The sequence below is a fragment of the Colius striatus genome, chromosome 11 (assembly GCF_028858725.1).
Source record: "Colius striatus isolate bColStr4 chromosome 11, bColStr4.1.hap1, whole genome shotgun sequence".
NCBI classification, from domain to species: domain Eukaryota; kingdom Metazoa; phylum Chordata; class Aves; order Coliiformes; family Coliidae; genus Colius; species Colius striatus.
Window position 1 is genome coordinate 24,130,920 of NC_084769.1, and position 21,206 is coordinate 24,152,125.

General features: G+C 38.4%; 1 protein-coding gene across 3 annotated transcripts in view; it reads right to left on the reverse strand.

Annotated features, from left to right (window-relative positions):
• The window catches only part of GPR155 (G protein-coupled receptor 155), a 31,780-nt gene extending 11,089 nt beyond the window's left edge, over positions 1-20,691 (reverse strand). For all 3 annotated transcript variants that reach the window (XM_062004494.1, XM_062004493.1, XM_062004495.1), the window contains exons 1-9: positions 20,002-20,691; positions 12,943-13,448; positions 7,368-7,767; positions 5,874-6,039; positions 4,489-4,644; positions 3,378-3,461; positions 2,134-2,254; positions 816-900; positions 644-734 (exon numbers count right to left, since the gene is read on the reverse strand). In XM_062004494.1, coding sequence (XP_061860478.1) covers positions 644-734; positions 816-900; positions 2,134-2,254; positions 3,378-3,461; positions 4,489-4,644; positions 5,874-6,039; positions 7,368-7,767; positions 12,943-13,402 — 1,563 coding nt within the window. In that variant the 5' untranslated portion in view covers positions 13,403-13,448; positions 20,002-20,691. The remainder of the gene's footprint in view (positions 1-643; positions 735-815; positions 901-2,133; positions 2,255-3,377; positions 3,462-4,488; positions 4,645-5,873; positions 6,040-7,367; positions 7,768-12,942; positions 13,449-20,001) is intronic.
• Positions 20,692-21,206: the final 515 nt, after the last annotated feature.

Below are 21,206 nucleotides of genomic sequence, written 5' to 3' on the forward strand. Positions count from 1 at the left end.
CTGCCACTGATACTCAAAGTCTACTCTAAAGTTATTTAATATCTGTGAAATCCTAGGAGACTCAAAGTTTCTCTGTCCAAAACAATGTCAGAGGAAAAACACTACAAACATCTATGCTAGTGTATTTTACATCCTTTGAAAAGAGGAACTATTTATCAGTAAAATCTTATTTCAGGCTCAGGAACTTCCAGCCCATAATTGTGTAGAGAAGTCTCTCACTGTGCAAGCAGTTACTGCTACACAGGTAACGTAGATCCTATCTATTACAGACCAAAAGCCATTAATTAGCTACTAGATAGTAATAATTTTAGATAATTATCAAGTGAGACTACAAATTAGTCACCAGGAAAAGGGCTCTGCAATTCATTACCATTACTAAGCTTTTTCTTTGGGAAGCCTACTCCCTCTTTCTTAGTAACAGTTGCCTAAATGTGAAGGTCCTTGTTAAACAAGTTTTCCTAATGGTTCATTACAGAAATACATTTTTGTATCAATCTATAATTGTTCTATAATGACACTGGTATGGTAGCCTATACTTTGTCTGAAAGCTACTTACATAAGAAGCAAAGAGAAAACACATTTTCTTTATAATATATTGGACATGGCAGACGTCCAAAGCAATGAGGACACAGCGTACTCATACCTGATGTTTTCCATAGAAAAAGGCAGAGTCAATGCTAGTACTGTTACGTTCACCAACAATAAGTAAGATTCCCACCAGAAGTGTTGGGACTCTGAAAGAGCAAAATAGGAACAAAGTAACATATTTAGCATGTTCCCACTAGTTCTACAGGGAAACATTTGAATTAACTTACCCCCATCCAGCTATGATAATTAACCCAATCGGAATCTTTACTGTTTCTCTCTTCCTCAACAGAAACAAAGAGAAAGACAGAAAACCTAAAAAGAAACAAAAGAAATACCTTGTTTATTGTTAAAAAGTGAACTGATAAATACAATGTCTAGAAACTCTATAATGCAACCTACTAAACAACTAAGATATTCCTCTCAGACCTTCAAAAATTAAAAAATTGTTTCTCTAGTTGTATTCTGAGAATATAAAATAGAAACACCTATTATCTTAAAAAATAATATTAATAATGAAACACTGAAGAAATTCCTGGACATTTTTTGTTAAATATCCAGTTTCAAATGCATAGAAAGGCTCACAAGCGTGTAAAAGATGTCATAAGAACACTTAAGACATAAGTAAGTAATTTCTGAAGGTATCAACAGCAGTTGTTCTAGACTGATACTCTTACATAACCAACAGATAATCCTGTATTCTATTATTTCTTTAAAAACTTGACTAGTCCTTTATAAAGTCAACCACAAATTTAACAAAAAAACTTTACATATTTTAATACATGGGAATATCTTCTGGAAGTGTCTATTCTATTCACAGCTCAGAAGCTCAGCAACACTCCCCATGTTGAAGCAAAGCTAATAGTTATGTGAGGTAGCTCCTGATTAGTATAGCCCGTCTCAGCTTACAACTTACTCCACAAAACCACTACAGGAATTAAATCCTTAGACTTCTGGACTCAAGAACGGTATAAAAAGTCTCCTGCATACCCAAGTCTCTTTTTTAATCCCACATGTAAGGTTCTCCAAGCTCCTTGATGTATCTTTCAAGTCTGCCTGTTTCAAGTAATCCCTTCATTAACCATCTACAACTGCAGAACACACGTTTTTAGAAATTACAGTTGCCAAGGGTAAGAAATATTAAAGCTACTTTGGTATTTCTCTTCATTCTATATTTCCTACTTTTCTGAGGCACCAAGTTTTTAAGTCTGCTTAATGCTGAATAATTAAATCCTTAAACTCTGCATTAATTAAAAATCACCACTAAGATTTTCACTAGCTGAAGGGCAATGTATCACATTCATTCTAATTGTAAAGGCTGCTGTATTCAGCAAACACAAACAAGACCTGCCCTAGACCTAAGCTTCCAACAGCAGAAGCAGCACCTGATGCCAAGACTCTGATGCTGCCGGTGCTGCAGCTTGGCACAGCTTGTATTTGTAGAACTACATACAAGTGAAAAGACAAGTTACTCTGAATAATAATAAAATGATTTCAGCAAATTAACTTTTCAGTATAGTACCTAAGCTCTTCCAAGAAAAATCATACCTGTCCACAGGTAGGTGCTGTAAAGAGAGCTGTAGAGGAATATAAATACTAGGATTTGCATGGTGATGTCTTTCTCTTTAATAATGAAATTCCATACCACCATTCCAATGCAGGCAATAAACTGGAAGGGAAGATGCCATCATTTAAACTGGGAAAGCAGGATGACAAGAAAAACTGAATACAGTGTAATACAGTTACAATAAGCTTCAAAACTCAACCCCCAGGTTCAATACAGTGATTTTATTAATTGGATAGTTCTCATAGCAGCAAAGCAGTGCAGCAGTAAATTCAATATTACACTTATGTCACTGACTACGGGACCCTATTTTCAGGAGGGTTCCTTTGACAGCTGTTATATAACTCAAACTGGGAGTAAGACAAGTGCCTATATGACAGATTTAGTAATGAAGGAATATCAAAAGATAGGTTGATATATTACAGAAACAGCAATACAGTAGCTGAAAACTCTTTTAAGATGAAAGCTAACTTTTCTGTTATAGGCAAGAAGCACCTCCAATTCTTATACATGACTTTTCAAATGTGACTCTGATCACACCTCAGAGAGTTTACCTCATTTTTTAATTTTTAAAATACAGAACACTTCAGAAAATATTTCCACACACATTTATTACGAGCATGGGCTGCTCTCACTCAATTTTAACAGCAGTTGACTTCAAGTGAAGAAGGAATATGTACTATGTAGTTTTCTCTCAGCTTAAATAACAATTAAAATTAATCCAGAGCTGTTTGGTTTTGCCCTTCCCTAGCCACCAGCCATGAATTCCCAAACCCCTTCCTTGCATCAGTTCTGGCACCCATCTCAGCAAGTCACTTCAGGGAGCTAAAACAGCTTGGGGCTTAGTTTTCTACTTAGCTCCTTGAATTATGTCATCATAATCAAACATGCTGCTGCTGATTTTGGCATTGCTGACTTCAGATTGGCATAAATTCATATAGAAGTGCATTCAACAGTATTAGGCAGTGATTAAAAACATATTTCAGAAGCTATTTTCCATTCTAATTGCTTATAGTTCTATTTGAGAACCATACTACCAGGATCAAGTACCATCTTCTTCAAGGGTATATTTTAAGGCACAGAAATTGTTTAGGCAAGTCACATATTAGCTTCCCCTGCCCTCTACAGATGGCTAAAAAGATACCACTGTAGAAATCAAACTTGTAAAAATACTGTAAGTAAGACTTTTAAAACTCAAAACTTACACAATGGCATTCTTAGTACTGACCTGAGCAACAAGTAGATTTGTTGTAATCATATGAGGAAGCTGTTTGTATTTCTTACTCAGAACAACAACAATAAGAGACCAGATCTGCAACATACAAAAAAAAAAACCTAAGAGTGAATCCCAAAATGAGTAAGGTGAGCATTCTGGCAGACAATATATACAACAAATCTTCTTGCAAAGTTTCCTAGCAACACAACTACTGTTGTCAGCCCCACACAATCTGCTGCTAGTCCCAATGCCTCAGCAACTATGGCCAGGAAAATCAATGCATCTTTGTGTTCTCATGATGGTGAAGTATTCCCAGGGAGCACCAAGGACTTTCCTCTAGTGTGCAGAAGCCTCACTGTTCCTCGGGACACAGATGACCAGAGTAGCTTGACGATTTAGAATTTAAAATTCCCTCCTCCCCTGAATTTCCCAAAATGATCTGTGACAGCAGAAAGCAACATTTACTTGTGGCTTCTCTTCATGCACAGTTTCAAGACAAAGAGGATTTCAGTGAAATCCCAACTCCCTCCAACACACATTTTATTTTTTAAAAGTAAACAAAATAAAAACACTCTCTGTACTTCCTATAAAGCCAAAACATAATTCACATTGGACTTCTGGGTTATCGACCCACTTTTTAAGAACAGAATTTCTAGGAAAGGAATTTGTTAAAGCTAAATTTAAACTTGCAAGCTAAAACTTTTCATTAATACTTCATTAAATAAATATACAATGATGTTTCTGGAGCTGAAGTCTACACACCTTCCATTAGTGTGGTATTCAAGCACCTCACATGGCTTGGTGTAATTATTCCCTGTGGTGTAAGCTAGTACTGTTATTTCCTCACACCCTGATATTTAAAAAAAAAAATAAACCAACCACCCAAACACAAAAATGACAAACTCCTAAGCCCTGTAGTAGTGCTTAATTCACTTACCCACCTTTCTCTACAGTGCAAATTTAGACCTGACCCACTGCTAAATAAAGAAGACTTTTAACACCTCCTTATCGTTTGCAACATGGCAGGATGAGGAAATGTCTCATTGTGACTTGACTTGCTGTTTAGGTACTAATGCTACCCTGACAGGACTGTGCTTTTGTATTTCACTTCATCGACACCTACCAGAGAAATGAGGCTGACAATACTTATGTCAAAGCTAACATTCTGAAGTGCAGACGCAAGGGGGTTGGGGTCCATAGAGGGAATGGTCAACAGCCATGCAGAAACGTACATAATAGGTGCAGACACAAAAGTGCTTATAACCATGCCTGAGGTAATCTGCAAAGAGTCAAACAGAAACAAGAACAGAGTTTATGAGATTTGAAGCTAAATAAGCTCCTTTTAGGAATATCATCACTGCCAAAATTGCACCTTTGAATTAAACATACATAGATCATAAACAAATCAATGAGTTGTTTCTATAACAAAGTATCCATTTCATTCACACCATGAAAACTTGAATATGTTTCTGAAATAGTAGGAATGAGGACTCCTCTACTGTAAATTCTTACAGAGCTTTTTCATAGGTGTCAACTATACTAATGACTCCAGTCTATGGGTGGATTTACAATGTCAAAATTTATTTTTGGATGTAAATATTCACACTGTAAGTAAATAAGAAAAGATGTAGTTATGCAAATACTAACGTGCATCAGTTCATGAGAAGAAGCCATATGAATTTATATTTAAGTGATTTCTGCTTTGGTTTCTTGTAGTTTTTCTGCCCTCTAGAATTTGCGCAGTGACGGAAGTGTGAATTGTTACATATACTACAGATGCTAGACATCTCTGTTTTAAAGAGATTTCCTGAGTTTGTTGGGCATAAAATTCTATCTTACAAGATTTGCTTTCAGTGTACCTTTTTTTGTCTTCTCTTTTAAAAAACCCACAAGTAAATAAACCAAAAATAAATATAATTCAAAACAATGGTAGTCAACAGGAATGTCAAGTGGAAGAAAGTAAAGTTATAAAATCAGTATTTTAAGTCAAAAATATATCTGATTCCCTCTATTATAAAAAAAAGAAAAATGCATTTCTATCACAAGATACACCTGAAGGGGAACACAATAGAATCAGTTAAAGTAAAAGGTCTTCTGTAAGTTTTTAGCATTAAGCTAACACTGCTCTTACTAAAGTCAGTAGCATCATCTCTGTGTTTTCCTAAAAAAAAAGTAGCTCAAAGATAAGGTCTTTGAAAAACAAAACCAAAATTAGAAAACAACAAACCCACAACAAAGATTCAAATTTTTACATTTAAAGTTATCCTAGTTCTTCCTGCTAGAGGCATGAATAAGAAAAGTAAGATGACTTATTTAATGAATATGCACTACCAGGAAAAAGTACTTTGCTTAATGATCCAAAATACAATTTATAATTGAGATCCAGAGACTAAAAGTAAATCTAAGGACTCTACTACAGAATTCATCAAGCCTACTTATTTATTTAAGTATTTCAGCAACAAAGTTAAGCTCAAAATTTAGTAAGTTTGGAAAAAGTGAACTACATACAATTCCTACTTCCATATTAAATTGACTTGCAAATATTGCGACACCAGGTGCTGCTGGAAAAACTCCATAAAGAAATGCATAGTTGGATAAACTGGTGTGGTTGACTACGCTGTCACTCTTGTCTAAGAGTTCCACCATCTCTCTACAGAGAAATGGCATCATAAGTCTGAAAAGAGAGAGAAAATAATTGAAAAAAAAAAATTAATTATGCTATAGCAATAGGCTATATCAAAAGAAAATTTAAGGTTTGTATGAATACTATTTATGAAAAGTAAAATACTGACATAACTTTCAATGATTCCCTTGACTGTTACCACGACATTGAGCAGACGCTTAAAAATTTTATGTCACAAGTTAAAACAAAACAAATCGAAAAAAATCGACCAAAAATTGGTAAAAAGTGAAATCAAACTCTGGCATATAAGCACATTCTGATTGTGTAGACACAATCATTGCATAAACCTTACACTTAGAAAGGTAAAATATAAACCCCATCTCATTTTCCAACTGTTAATATAAGAGTAGCTATAACCAGTCAGCAGCATTGAAAATTAGACTACCTTCTTGCAAGCTGCCTGAAATATAATAAGGGCTGAAGCTTAATTATCCCATTCTGAAAGTTTTGGCCAGCAAAAAAAACTCTGCATCACTGCAATTTTGTTCACCTTTAGCAATAGCCCAGATCTCACACAGACTCACCAAGAAAGCCTTACACAGGCTATTTACATAAACTCATTAGTAAAGCAAAGTGATGTTCTTACAAGATGTGTCATTGAGCTGGTTTACAAATTAGGTCTTTGAAGTTTGCTAGATAGTTGTACTGATATTCAAATGCACCTTCAAATTTTACAGTATAAACTTAACCACCAAACACTCTGTTATGTTAATTGTATCTCTGTAGTGAATATTTAGCTTACCAGTAACTGAAACATACTCAAGAGAAGACAATGATGGCATAAGTTCTAAATGCAAATTGTTGTTAATTTGTGCTTAAAAGTCAGACAATTAAGGTTGCAAAGCAATCATTTTTACACTTTTCTAATATAGCAGTTTCAAAGATTCATACATACCACAAGTAAAATCAATCAATTTAGAGATTTATTGCACAACCCAAAGAAAATATAAAACACTAATAAAATAATACTTGAGGCCACTCTCATCTAACTATTTAACTGGTACAATTTAATTTAAGCTAGTAATCCCCCAAACATCCAATTGATGACAGGTGGCCTGCAGGCAGTCCAAGAAGCCACAGCACTCCTGATTTTTCTCTCTGCAGAGCCTGACAATCAGTTTGTGATTTGTTAAAGTTCCCTTAAAAGTTATCAGTTGTATACTATCAAAGAATTTGGGAAACATTCACACAAAATACTGGAAGTGAAACATACTACCAGTATAATGATTTTGAGAGAAGAGCCATCTGAACAGTATATTCAAAACTTAAAACATCTAGAGAACAAAAAAAAAAAAAAAAGGTACATAAGTTGAACTTACAGTTTAGCTGTGATGAGAAGGATCAGTGCAACAAACATACCCTTTGTCAGTTTTTTTGTTTGTCCCACCATAGTTAGTCCAAGATAAAAAAGTGCAGAGCCAGAAAATGAACTGCCCAGTCCATCGAGGAAGTTTTCAAGGTATTCAGGAATTTTCTGGCCAAGAATAAAGTTTGAGGCAATTCCTATGAAGACCATGAATACAATTGGGTTCTGCAAAACTCGAAGGAGTGCTAGGCCCACTATTTTGATTTTGCTCTGTGAGACAGTGCGATTATCCTTCCACTTCTGGATTTCACAGAAGATAAACCCCAGAGGGTTTAGCATCATAAGAGATATTGGAGCCACTAGGTAAATGTACTGGAGATATTCTGGGTAAGTGGTTTGATACAAAGCTTCAACTAGAAGACAGGAAATGGAAAGTGATGAGTGATAACATTTTAGTTCAAAATACATCAACGTTGAAATTACATTTTGCTATTTGAAAACTAGAGAAAAAATATTTCATTATCCTTCAGAAGTAACATCATCAGAAGTAATATTAAAGACCAAAGATTAACTATTCAACACTACTCAATGACTCTTTGAACACTCAGCATTTACAGAAAAAAGCAAGAACACAATACAGCAATCCCATGTGCCTTTTGAGTCATCCCATATGCGGAAAAAGGGTGGTTTGTTTAAAAATTGCTTTTCCTCTCCAGAAACATGAGAGTTGTGGATAATACACCTTTGTGGGACAGAAGTTGCTTCTCATCTCAGGAGAGTCTCACATCTCTGGAATTTAGCCAGTTTTCAGGAGCTAAGTCAGGTGTGATCTTTCTATGTTGATTCAATACAACACAGCAAAGCAACAACCAAAGTAAAAAACCATTATCATATAATCATTACTTCATTATCTGGGATTACTGAGGACAAGAGTTATCCCTGTAAGTTGTGATCCCTCGAGGAACTTTAAATAATTTGTTTTCATTGCTGCTACATACTTAGTCAAGGTAGAATTGCTTCTTATTTCAAGTTCATGCTAAAAGCACTTCAAAAATCATAAAAAGGTTTTGGAAAGAGATACAAGATTCTATTCCAGCGTTAATTAAAAAAACCCAACGTTTTAAAGTAGGATGTTATCTTTTGTCTGCCTTTTAATGTTGTTATTCCCAATAACATTCAGAAATACATGAAGTATTGCTTTCCATTTCAGTTTTTCCTGCCCTAGTTTGAGAGAAACACCAGGCAGAAGCAACTTAACATGCAGGTGCACTTCTACTCGTATACAAAGAATATTAAAAAAAAGAAGCACTATTGTATATATACAATTATTATTAGAACTTTCTAAGGGATAACTTAGTACCTAAAGTACTAAAGAAATTTAAGATCACTAACCAGCCAACTGTTTCAGATATTTCCATTTCCCATATACTAAACCTGGTCATTTTCTGAAAAGTTTTCCCATGTGACTGTTTTTCAAAATCCAAAAGATTTTTATCTTCAGATTAATTAAGCATCTGAATGACGGGTTCTGTCTCCTAAGTGCTAAATCAGCATTTTCTATAAGCAGTTTCCTCTTTAGATTGACTAAACTAACATTCTTATTTAGGTGATTTCCTGTATAGAAGAAAAAGTACTGAAGTTGCTTCTGCTCTTACAGGCCATGATTAAAGTGTAAACATGCAAAACCTATCTGTACTAAAATCCTGAAAAAAATGCTGAACAGAGCTACCAAGTTTGTGGTTAGTTACTGTATTTAATGAGCTGGTTTTAAACAGTAAATGCAGTCTGATAAACAAAACCACTTTAAAACATGCTGGAAGGTTTTTACGTGACTTTTTTTCCAAAACCTCAAACCTTAAGAGTGGTTCTTATGTTGCTTTATACAGAATATGCCCATTTCAATCAAATGCAACTCAAGTCACATGTAAATAATGCCCATTACTGCAAAGTGAAACTGCATGCTTGATATCGTATATTAAGTCTATATGTATTTTAACTATACATTAAGTGACAATGCATTTTCCTGAGTAGCAAAAAGTGGAACCAATGTAGATTGATGAGTTGATGGGTGAAAAAAAAAAAAAATGGAAAGAAATCATTCTTATGGAATCATTAAGACTGCCAAAATGATCCACAACTTCTACTTCCAATTATTTTTTTTCCTTTTTATTTAAACCAAAGTGCCTGCTTGCTGATCATAATGAAACCCAAGATACTTTAATACTAAAAAAAATTTAAAAAAAAAATCAGCTGCTCAAAATTACTTATAAATCACACAAAAGTTCATGTTTAATACAATTAGTATCATTAAGGTCATGGTAACTGAGCCATCAGCCACACAACAGTTCTGCTCCATGTACTTTCACAATACAACATTGGAGAGCGGATGAAGCTGTTCTGTCAAAGTTATATAATCTCACCCAGTAATAAAAACCAACTAGACAAAGATTTCTGTCAGACTAATTCTTTGTACGTTGCTGGGGTCCTAGCAAGTCTCTGTACCAGTTGCTTTTCACCCCAACATCACTTTGTGGTGCAGAACTGTCATAACAGTAATCAGAGAAAAACACAGTAGTCGTCTTTGAGAATTTAACCTGCATTTTCATTTTCTTATGTGCAAATCTTTTTTAAACAGCAAAAAATAGCACAGTGAGTATTAAAGTAATACATGAGATGAAAACTTAGAATGTTATTTAAAATTCAAACTGCTTTTTAAAATAGTGTTATTATAATACACAGACTCGCTAACATTGATATTTTTTCCTTTACAAATTTCAACCGAAGCAGCCTTTAAAAACATATTTCCATTAAAAGATCAGGTTTTTTTTAAAACACTACCTATCACCACACATAAAAAGAATAAGCAAGGCATTCTTTGTTGCTCAGTCCTGCAAACCCTTCAGAAAAGCCACTAACAGCAGAAAGTTTGCATGCCTGACAGCACAAACCAAATGCTGGTGAGAGTTTGGGAGAAGGGAAAGGACAGAAAGAAACTAAACAGCTCTAAATAATAAACAATTCTACAGGGTCGCTGTTGCCTTAAGTATCCTGGTAAAGCTCTTAGTGAACTAAATGTTGTGGATTTGACCAAATTTTACATAGAAAAAAATACTAATAATATCTTATAAATCATCAAATATTTGAAAAATGTAATCTGACAAGAAAGACATTCAAGATAGACAACATGTTTTAACTAGAAGGATGCAATGGAAATATGTTCGGATAACCTCAACATAGAAAGCAAGTGCATAACTGGCACTTTAATACAGTACAAAAAAACAACAACATAACCCTCATGGCCCTATTTGTGACACAACCTTAATTTCTCTCAAGAGGAATAAATGTGAGGAGATGCAACTGAGGGAAACAAGATATTTTAATCTAAAGAAGAAAAATTTTACAATTACCTATATTTTATACACATACAGCAAATTTGAAGAGTGTAAGAAAGATTCAAGACTTTCCTGAATATGTTGCCCTCAAATAGGGAGACAGAAACTGCAAATTCTTCAAGTAGCTGAAATTATGGAGCTAATTGTTGTTACATATAACTTGGAATTTCCTGTTTAAGCTTATTTTTGTAACTGTATTTTCAATTCTGTAATCGAATAGCCAGATTTTTGCTTTGCTAGAACAAGTCTGCTCTCTCTTTTGTTTTTAACCACGTCTAGATAAGTGTGATCTCAAGAGGATTTGAGAGGCACAAAGTATGTTCTCTTCGGGAAGCAGAAAAAAACCCCATAGTCCAGGCATCCTCTCCAAATGCCTTCCAATTGAGGTGTATTTTGAAGATCCCAATACCTGCAGTATGCTTTCCCACACCAGTCACGTGCATCAGTCTGAGGAAAGGTAGCACCGAAAGTGACACTGGCACAAAAAAGCCTCACAATGCAAGTAAAAAGCCCTGCAATCAGGAAAGTACGAGCTGGAAAAAAACTGCTACAACTCCAGATCACTTCCCAAGTGCCACAGTACACATGGCTTAAAAGTGTGTTAACATACCATTACAAAAACCTATAAAAAGGAAAAAGAAATAAAATATCTTGCTTATCAAAAAAAGGGAAGAAAATAATAGTCTTGCAGAGTGGGATAAAATTAAGTTTAATAGCTGATGATGCTTGGAATTCAGAATATAGGCTTACAAGAAAAAGAGTACACAGCTATAAAAGTTATACTCTGAATGTCTCTTTCATAGAATCATAGAATGGTAGGGTTGGAAGGGACCTCTAGAGATTATCTAGTCCAACCCACCTGCAGAAGCAGGTCCACCTAGATCAGGTCCCACAGGAACACATCCAGGTGGGTTCTGAAGACCTCCACAGAAGGAGAGTCCACACCCTCCCTGGGAAACCTGTGCCAGAGCTCCGTCATCCTGCTAGTGAAATAGTTTTTTCTCATGTTTAAATGGAACTTTTTATGTTCCAGCTTCATCCCACTACCCCTTGTCCTGTTGCTAGGTAGAAGATAAAAAAGAGATGCCCCAACCTCCTGACATCCACCATTTATATACTTGTAAATATTAATAAGATCCCACCTCAGTCTTCTCTTCTCTAGAAGAGAAGATGCTCCAGTCCCCTGATCATCTTGGTGGCCCTGCACTGGACTCTCTCTAGAAGTTCCCTGTCCCTCTTGAGCTGGAGAGCCCAGAACTGGACACAAAACTCCAGTTGAGGTCTCACCAGGGCAGAGTAGAGAGGGAGGAGAACCTTCTTGAGAACCATCATTCTTCTTGATGCATCCCAGGATGCCATTGGCTTCTTCGCCATGACGGCACATTGCTGTATAGAAAAAAGCGATGCCCCAACCTCCTGACATCCACCATTTAGATATTTGTAAACATTAATGAGGTCTTCCCTACAGTCTCCTCTAACCCCAGTCCCCACAGCCTTTCCTTATAAGGAAGACATCCCAGCTCTTTGTGTTTTGTTTGGTTGGTTTTTAGTTCCACTGGACTTGTGGTTAGTTACACATCCTGAGAATGGCACCACAGCCACAAAAAATTCCAATTTGATACACACAAATGCAAGTCATCACAAATCATACAGCAATCTTGCTTTTAAAAGACTGACTTCTGAAAACATTTAAACCTTGTCTCACACAGTCCACAACCAGCAGACACTAACATTATGGCTAGATGTCTTCTTCGAGCTGAACCAAGAGGTAAAGCCAAATCAGTAAAATACCACTAACAGCTATTTCAGAGGCTGCAGGTACAGCCTCATACTTAGCAAAGCAAGGAGTTTCAGTTGTGAGGGAAACTCTGGCCATTTCCCATAAGGAAAGTTGCCTGCAGTAAGGGTAAGGTAATTTATACAGAGTTTGAATTATGTTTTTTGAAAATCTTATCTACTTGAACAGGTCAATATCATACAATGGTAGTTAGATTGTCTAAAATTCTGTCTCATACCACCTGACAGCTTTCATCCTTTACCAAAAAAGTACAGAGCCTGAGGTCAAGAAAGATGAATTGAAAAATGACTTTGATAGCTCATAACTTCAGTTTAGAAGTCAATTTAAAAATATGGAAAAATAAAAGGAAACATGTCTATAACACCATAAAATAACTCTAAAGAAGAAAGCACACTTACCGATTGGATATCCCAATGCAAAGTCATTGCTTTGTGTAGCAAAAATAGGGAACAAACCTGCTTTGCCAAATCGATTCTCAGGACTGGCAACCAACAACGTTAAAATGCAGACTAAGAAAAACACAGCAGCTTTGGCAATTAAAATACTGTACAGGAAGGACCAATTCACATTAGAAAAGTTAAGTACCACCATATTTTTGAACAGTAGGGCTGGGAGTGCAAAACGGGACACAAAATTTCCCAGTCCTTTGGCCTGAGTTGACGTGATAATATTGGCTCTTCCAGCTACATAGCCACAAAGAATTATTCCAAAACATTCTAAGAGGGCTGGGAAAAGCCTGCTTATTGACATAGAAGGAGTACCACTGGTGGTATTGAATCCAGCTTGTCCAGGTAAAGAAATAGACATATTGGCTGAAGATGAGAAGTTCTCTGCATAGAAGTCTGAATAGCTATCCATTTTCGTTGACTACCTCTTCCAAAAAAAGAGCATGAAATGATCTCATCTGTAAAAGAAACAAAAGTATTTATTCATTAACTTCTAAAATTATATTTCTGAATATTTACGGTATTAGGCTTGCTGACGGAAGTGTTCAGATTTACAAGTTTATTACAAATAAATAATGAGACTAATAATAAGTAGCTAAAAATATACAACTTTGAGAAAAAAGAATGCTGAAAAATCATTCCATACACACATCATCTTTACACATCATCTTCTCACTACTCCACACAATTTAACATAGCAATTGAGAGAGGCTAGAAATCACCAAAGACATTTGAGGGTAACACTGAAATATAAGAACTAAACATAAATCAGGCATTCAAAATGGAAAAAAAAATGATGGAAGTAAAATACAGATTTTTTTTTGTTATTGTTCGATCATTTTGAATAAATTACCACCTTTCAGCATTTTATATACCTTGTTTCAGAAACCAGTAAACCCTACAGTTTCAGTGTATACTCCTTACTTAATTAGCCTTGTAACATTAGTCCGACAAATTCCCTAACAAAAAAGCTCAAGACTCTTGACATACTCGTGAGCAGCTTGTAACCTTCTTTACCTCCTCAGCTCACTGTCAACTCCCAACTGCAAGTCTCACGTAGTCTTTGCTTTTGACAATCAAACTTTTAGTTCTCTTTTCTAATTCCTTTTGTTTACCCCAGGATTTCTTATATCAGGTTCTCTCTAAACCATATCCTGTTAAGATTCTTTTTTCCTTCACAATAGAAGTACACTTTAAACTCCCAGTATAAAAGTCCCATCCTCGACCTTCCTTTAACTACTGTTGTTCACCTCTGGTTCCACACACTCAGCTTTACACGTGTCGGGAGTCTTCCTTCCCCTGCATCTTTATTTATTCCATTTAATCCAGGTTCTGCTGCTGAAACAACTCTTACAAAAATCCCAAGAAACCAAAATCTTCTTAAATTCTCAGAACTGATGTTCCATCTTCATCCCTTGTGACCATGATACACTTTTACCATAGTCATTCTTTTCTTGAAATGTTGCCTTTCCCATATATTTTCTAATTACAGCATCTCCTAGTTGTCATCCCATCTCTACTTGTTCCGATAACATTTAAATGTGAGGATCTCTCTAAATTTCTGCAGGTGCTGATAGAGCTTCTTCCTTGTTCCTCTTCTGTCTCCCTACATCCTCTGCCTGTGTATTTTCTTAAGCACTTATTTAACTATAAAGAAATTACTCATAGATCTCGCTCTCTAACCCAGATCTACCTTCTTCTGTTAAAACTACCATTTCAGCTTGTCTCCAACATCCTGCTGTCAATTCAAGTCCAATAAGCCTGAAACTATCCTTCTCCTATTCTCCCCCAAACATGTTCCCTCACTTACACTGTGTATCTATTTTCATAGAATCACAGAATGGTAGGGGTTGGAAGGGACCTTTAGAGATCATCTAGTCCAACCCCCCTGCAGAAGCAGGTTCACCAAGATCAGGTCGCATAGGAACATGTACAGGTGGGTCTTGAAGACCTCCAAGGAAGGAGACTCCACAACCCCTCTGGGCAGCCTGTGCCAGGGCTCCCTCACCCTCACAGTGAGATAGTTTTTTCTTATATTTAAGTGGAACTTTTTGTGTTCCAGCTTCATCCCATTACCCCTTGTCCTGTTGCTAGCAACTATAGAAAAAAGGGATGTCCCAACCTCCTGATACCCACCCTTTAGATATTTATAAATGTTAATAAGATCTCCCCTCAATCTCCTCTTCTCCAGACTAAACAGCCCCAGTTCCTGCAGCCTTTCCTCATACAAAAGATGTTCCATTCCCCTGACCATCTTGGTGGCCCTGCACTGGACTCTCTCCAGCACTTCCCTGTCCTTCTTGAGCTGAGGAGCCCAGAACTGGACACAGTACTCCAGATGAGGCCTCACCAGAGGGCAGAGCAGAGAGGGAGAAGAACCTCCCTTGACCTGCTGGCCACATTCTTCTTGATGCATTCCAGGATGCCATTTTGCCAGAGACGAGTGACAAAGGTTACAAAATCCTCTGATTTGAGGGAAATGCAAGCCTACTGAATTCATATTCATCTATAACTCCATTGCAAGAAAAATCTTCATATCAGTATTAGTTCTTTTATCATATATGCTTCTACACATCCATTCCCCACACATCCAAATTCCCTTGCTTTCATATTCTTCTACAGCATAAGCTTATGCCCTCTGAATCTATTAGACAGTAAAAAGACAAATAGCCCTTACAAGAACCAAGCACCAGGCAAGGAAGATAAATTCGACCAAGAATCCTAGCTTCTCCACTCTGGTACAAAAACATTTGGCAAGGTCCTCTCTACCTTCAAGAAAAATTTAGAGATTAAATCATCCCATTACCCTTTCAAGCTTGTACCTTGCTTTGTGTAACTTTAACCTCTCCCAACATTTCAGTATCATGTGCTAATGATACACTTTCCAGTTTGCAAGGGATCCACATACAACGTAGTTGCCAATGATCTAATTCATCATTGCTTCCCCATATTCTTACGTACAAGGCCTGTAACAGTGACATTTAAGCATGCTTTAAGTATTTATGTATAACATACGTCTTGTGACTATTGATCCTCACTTGTTAACAGTGGTCCCTTTGAAAGGGTTGACTATAACACAACAGGTTCTATATGAAATTAGATGTGCAAAGTCTGTAAATCAGACGAAGAGAGAGGACATTAAGCACAAATATTTGCCGGTCAATAGCAAGGTCTTGCCAGAAACAGGTATGGCTTTGGTGATACAGCTCTGAAACACATGTAGTCCATCAGCTAACTCTATATACAACATTTTGATATGACTAAATCCTAAATTTACTCTGGAAAGGAAGCCAGGATAACTTACCCCACTTTGTAGACACACAATGTAAAACAAAGATGAACTGATTTGCAGCCAGTCAAAAATTTATCCGTGGCAAAGCTGAGATTCCCAATTCCCAAATCCTACGGCACAATGGCCACATCTGTGCAAATTAACAACTGGCTTAAGAGTTTTCGCAGCCTCTTCATATTCAATTCACAAGGAACAGCGAACTCGTAACACCCAAATAAGCAAGAAAATGAAGTCAGAGCAAAGGTGAGATCTTGTATATTCCATTTCACATCCTGGCATCCAGAATGTATATACTCACACATAGCATAAACTCTTGACTTGTGATTCTTATTTATGCCTGAAGCTTCCAGTAAACACTCCTACAATGCTGTTGCAATTTATCTGGACTAAGCAGCTGTATCATCCAAATCTGTCCAGTAGCCTTGGCTACCTCTTCTCCCAAGAAAAATGTGTCTCACTTCAAGTAGGGCTTATTTTAAAGGTTGTATTTTTCTCATGTTATATAGACGATACCATTCACCTAAATGGAGTTGGATCGAGAGCTCAAAGCATTAACTACTATAGATAGATGGAAAAACTTGCAATAAATGAAGCAGACAACAAACTACTTCATCTACCAGCAGAACTTAAGGAAGTTGTTGGGACTTAAAAGGATCAGAGACAGTATTCCAGACTTGGAAGAAGCCAGCCACATTCTACACTAGCTGCAAGGTGAAAAGTAGTTTTTTGGCACAGCCTCTCCTCAAATTCTTCAAGCTTGCAGCACTGCATTGAGGTAAGGCTCCAGGCAATGCAACACATTCAGTGTACTGCTTTCTGCTCTATTGTGGTATTTTCTTCAGCAATAAGAGAAATGGGAAGCTTTTTTAACCAAATGCAACATTTGCTCTGTTGTAGAAGTGGAATGGTGGAATTACAGGTAGATAGAGTCAGGATACTTCTCATCCCCTGTGCCTTCCTATTCAAGGCTCTGTCTTTTCCGACAGCATCAATACTAATGACAAAATCTATTTTCTCATATTTTTACTCACAATAGCCACAGTCTACATGCAGTTATATAGTGTGAAGGACTTCACTGCTCTGACATATTTCTCTTTCTCTCCTGAAAAGTGGAAAAAGTGCAGAAAGAAAAGCCTTTCTGCTTGCACAGACTAAACTTCCACAGTAAAGTCTATCAATATAGCTATGCAAGCTCACACTTTTAAACCAAAATTGTGCTCCAAAGAATTAAACACCTCTTTTCCCTCTGTTTTAAAATTATTTCTCCTCTAAAATTGCTACAAATTTTAGATGTGTCCTTGTCCCCATTTTATAATTCAGGACTTAAATAAATACACTGAAGATTTGACTCTCTATTTGTATCAGTGAGTAGCACAAGCTAAATCCTGTATCTTCACCACTGGATCAGAGCTGACATGGATATACAACCACACATCCTACAACCATCTTTTGTAAAGTGTCACAAATATTCCTACAACTTTTCTTCAAGCTATCTTCACCTCTAACTTCACTACAAGTCAGGCCAAATTTTTGGTGAGCCACCTGAGTTTCAAAGAGAGAAACTGCATCACAGTAAAAGCTGCTACTACTAGCACTCCACAAGGGGATTTGAGTGTGAATCATCTTGTCTTCTTCAGAGGTGCACATCCCAAAACATTCTCATTTAATACAGATCATCTATTGCAGAGCAGTAGGTGTTTTCTAGAAATGCAAGCTCTTTGTCACTGTGCTGCTTAACACAGTGAACACATCTCCCAGTCCCTTCTGCTCAATAAAATACATACATTTACATAACTGTTGTGGGATTATGTAATGACTAATCACAGATTTAATGTACAGCCTTATCGCACCTGGGGCTTAACTTAAGCTAGCTTCTCACAGGAGCAAAGATCTCTTCAATCCAGTTTTTAATGAAATCAAGGACACTGATCTGACACAAAACCAGAATCTTATATATTCCACTTAGAAACTCATCTGTTCTTACAGTAGATCATAGAATCATAGATGTAACATAGTTCCAAAGAAAAGCACTTAGGCTTGACTCCATAGGACACATGATTTCTGGTTATCCCTTCAGGGATTGAGGCTTGAGATTTGAATCCTTGAAAACTCAGCCATATCTGCATTGTTGGGAACTGCAGGCCAATAAAGACAAAGCTTTTAGGAATAGTGCTGCCTTATCTGCTGCTTGCAACTAGACTGTCAGCATGCATTTCTGAGCCAGGACAGTACAGCCAGCATAAGAGGAAGCCTGCTATGAAGGCCAACAATAGATAGAGAGCAAGGAATAAGTGGAATTTACAATTCCCTTGAAACAAACTGGACCACTGATATTTGCCCACTTCTTTTGTAGGTTGTTAGTATTTGTTAAGTGTTAAAATTCACCAGGCTAGAAACTCAGTTCTGCAGCAGCTAGAAGTTAAGAAACATCAGGTTCTTCTCCGAGTACCAAAATGGAGAAGTCGCTTCCTTTTCCATCATCCATTTCAATCCATTTCATCTTCCTTTTTAGTGAAAGTCAAAGATGGTAGGAGAGACTAGAAGAGATAATTCAACATTCTTAATCTCTCTGGTCTCTCTCTCTCTCTCTCCAGTTTTCAGCCGATAATCACTCTCAGGATAAGTTTGGTGACACTGGCAAAACTGCTCATTGTTCATAAATTATATTCCACAACGTGACCTCATTTCCTACTTTAATGCAATGCAGAAACATCCCAAGCATGACACATTGTTTTATTCAAAAGGTTGAAAGTGGAATCGGGGCAGGAAGAATTACCATTCATGGCAACTCTACCACCTCATCCTTAGCTAAGAGCTCAGGTAAGAATGTACCATACACTTTTTCAGGTAAAAGCTTGTACATAAGTCAAAAAGGAACCAAGCTGAGAGAGTTCCAATGACAAAACTAAGTGGGATGAAGTGATTACTGCAGCTCCTACTCTTTCAAGTTAACCACAGTTTTTAACTTTTCACTGGGCTCAGAAGGCAAACAGAGGACAATATTCTAACAGCAATTAACTCAAAACTGGGCCACTCCTAATGTGAAATCCAGACAATGCCAAAAGAAATATCAGACCTTAAGTGTCTCTGAGTAGTTGTTTTTCAAGATCATGTTTCCTTTTTAATTTTTTTCTCTGCTGTCATTACAAGACAGCACCTGGGCAGCGGAGATGCAGAGGAAGCTGCACGCAAGTGAAGCCCGGTGAAGCCCAGGCCTGCCCCAAGCACGCGACTGGCAGAGCTCTCAGCTGAATCCCTTAAAGCTACACCAAAATTTGCCAGTGTGGCTGTTCAGACAAGACCAAGCAATGCAACAGTTGCCGAGAGCACAAAATATCATGCCAGAAAACCAAATGGAAAACATACCACTCAGTTTTCAATTAGGCTCACCTTCAGGCTTGTCAACAAATAGGTACACACTTTTGAAGCACACAGCAAAACACTTTTCAAAAGACAGTCAGCATCCTGTAAAAAGCACCTCACTTACCTCAGTTGCCAAACAGAAATGAAATAGTGCGAAAGCCACAGCAAAACACACACCTCTTTCCTGCCCCTTTCTTGCCCATCGCTGCTCCCCGTGTCTTGGTCAGCACAGCTACGAGTGCACAGCATTTTCACTCATGCACCCAACAGATAAAAAAATAACAGCCCTGTCCTGTGTGACAGTCCCCTCATCAGACAAGAAAGGCAGAAGGGAAGGGAAGGAGCGGGGAGCTTACCTACTCAGCTTTTGGCAGGCGCCTCCGCACAAGGGCACGTACAGAAGGGATCCGTGCGCTGCCGAAGTGAGAACCTGTCCAGGGCCGAGACTGCCGGTACCGAGGCGGGGAGGGGAGGGCTGGCCCGTCTCGGCCCGCCCCTCCCCGCCAGCCCAGCCCTCGCGGCCGACTCTGCAGGCGCCGGGGCTGGGCCTGGGTCTCCGGCCCGGGGCTTGCGCCGCGGCTCTCGCCGTGCTCCGGAGGCCGGGCCCGTGGGGGCAGCGGCGGCAGCGGCGGCGCGGCGAGGGACCAGCCGCAAGATGGCGGCGGTGCGCGGTCGGGTCGCACAGCTACCGGGCTGAGCCGTACACGGCGGCGGGCGGACGGGAGGGCTGCCGGCCTGCGTGGGAGCGGCGGGCCCTCGCCGCCTCTTTCAACCTGAAGGCTTCTCCCGCTCTCAAGGGTCGCCTTCTCTGGTGGGAGTGGAACAAGCTCCTTTTGCCTCCTGCCTCTCCCGGGACAGACCGCCCTCGCTGCCGCCGCCTGCCCTCAGCTGGGCCCAGGTCCTGCTCTGGCGGGAGCTCTGCCTCCCTGCAGGGGTATGGAAGCTTTGGGCAGAGGCTCCACTTACACGGCCAAACAGGGTTTGTGAGGAAAAACAGAGCCCCGACTTCAGCAGAGGCCAGCGCGAGGCTCACCGACATTTATCTGTCCGGGGCAGGGCTTGCCGGCCTCGGCTCGCGGGGGCCGATAGCGGGGCTGGGCCCCGGCCCTCTGCCTGCTGCCAGCCCAGCCCTCATGCCTTCGCTTCTTACGCTCGTTTCAAACTTTCGGTTAGACTGCCTTAGAAACGCAACTTGAAACAAAATGCCCTGTTTTCTACATGACATCGATTCCCAAGGCTGCTCAGACAGTGATTTCCCCAGTAAAAGCTAAAAGGTGGTAATGGCCAAAGATTTTCCTGCTGAAAAAGAGGATCCTAGTGTCTCATGGCTTCCCATTTTTATGCAATTGAGGAGACAGCAGTTCAAGCTGCCAGTGTTAACAGGAACTAAGCTAAGTATTGCTGCTGCAAAGAGAGCAATCTGTCTATAGTTTCTCCCATAGTTTATTTGACCCAAACTAGTTTACCTTGTTAAGCATGGCAGACATGGCAACAAATGTCCCATCTGCAATAAGGGAGCTTTCCTGGCAGATATATCCCGAGTCTGCATGCTCTCTAGTTT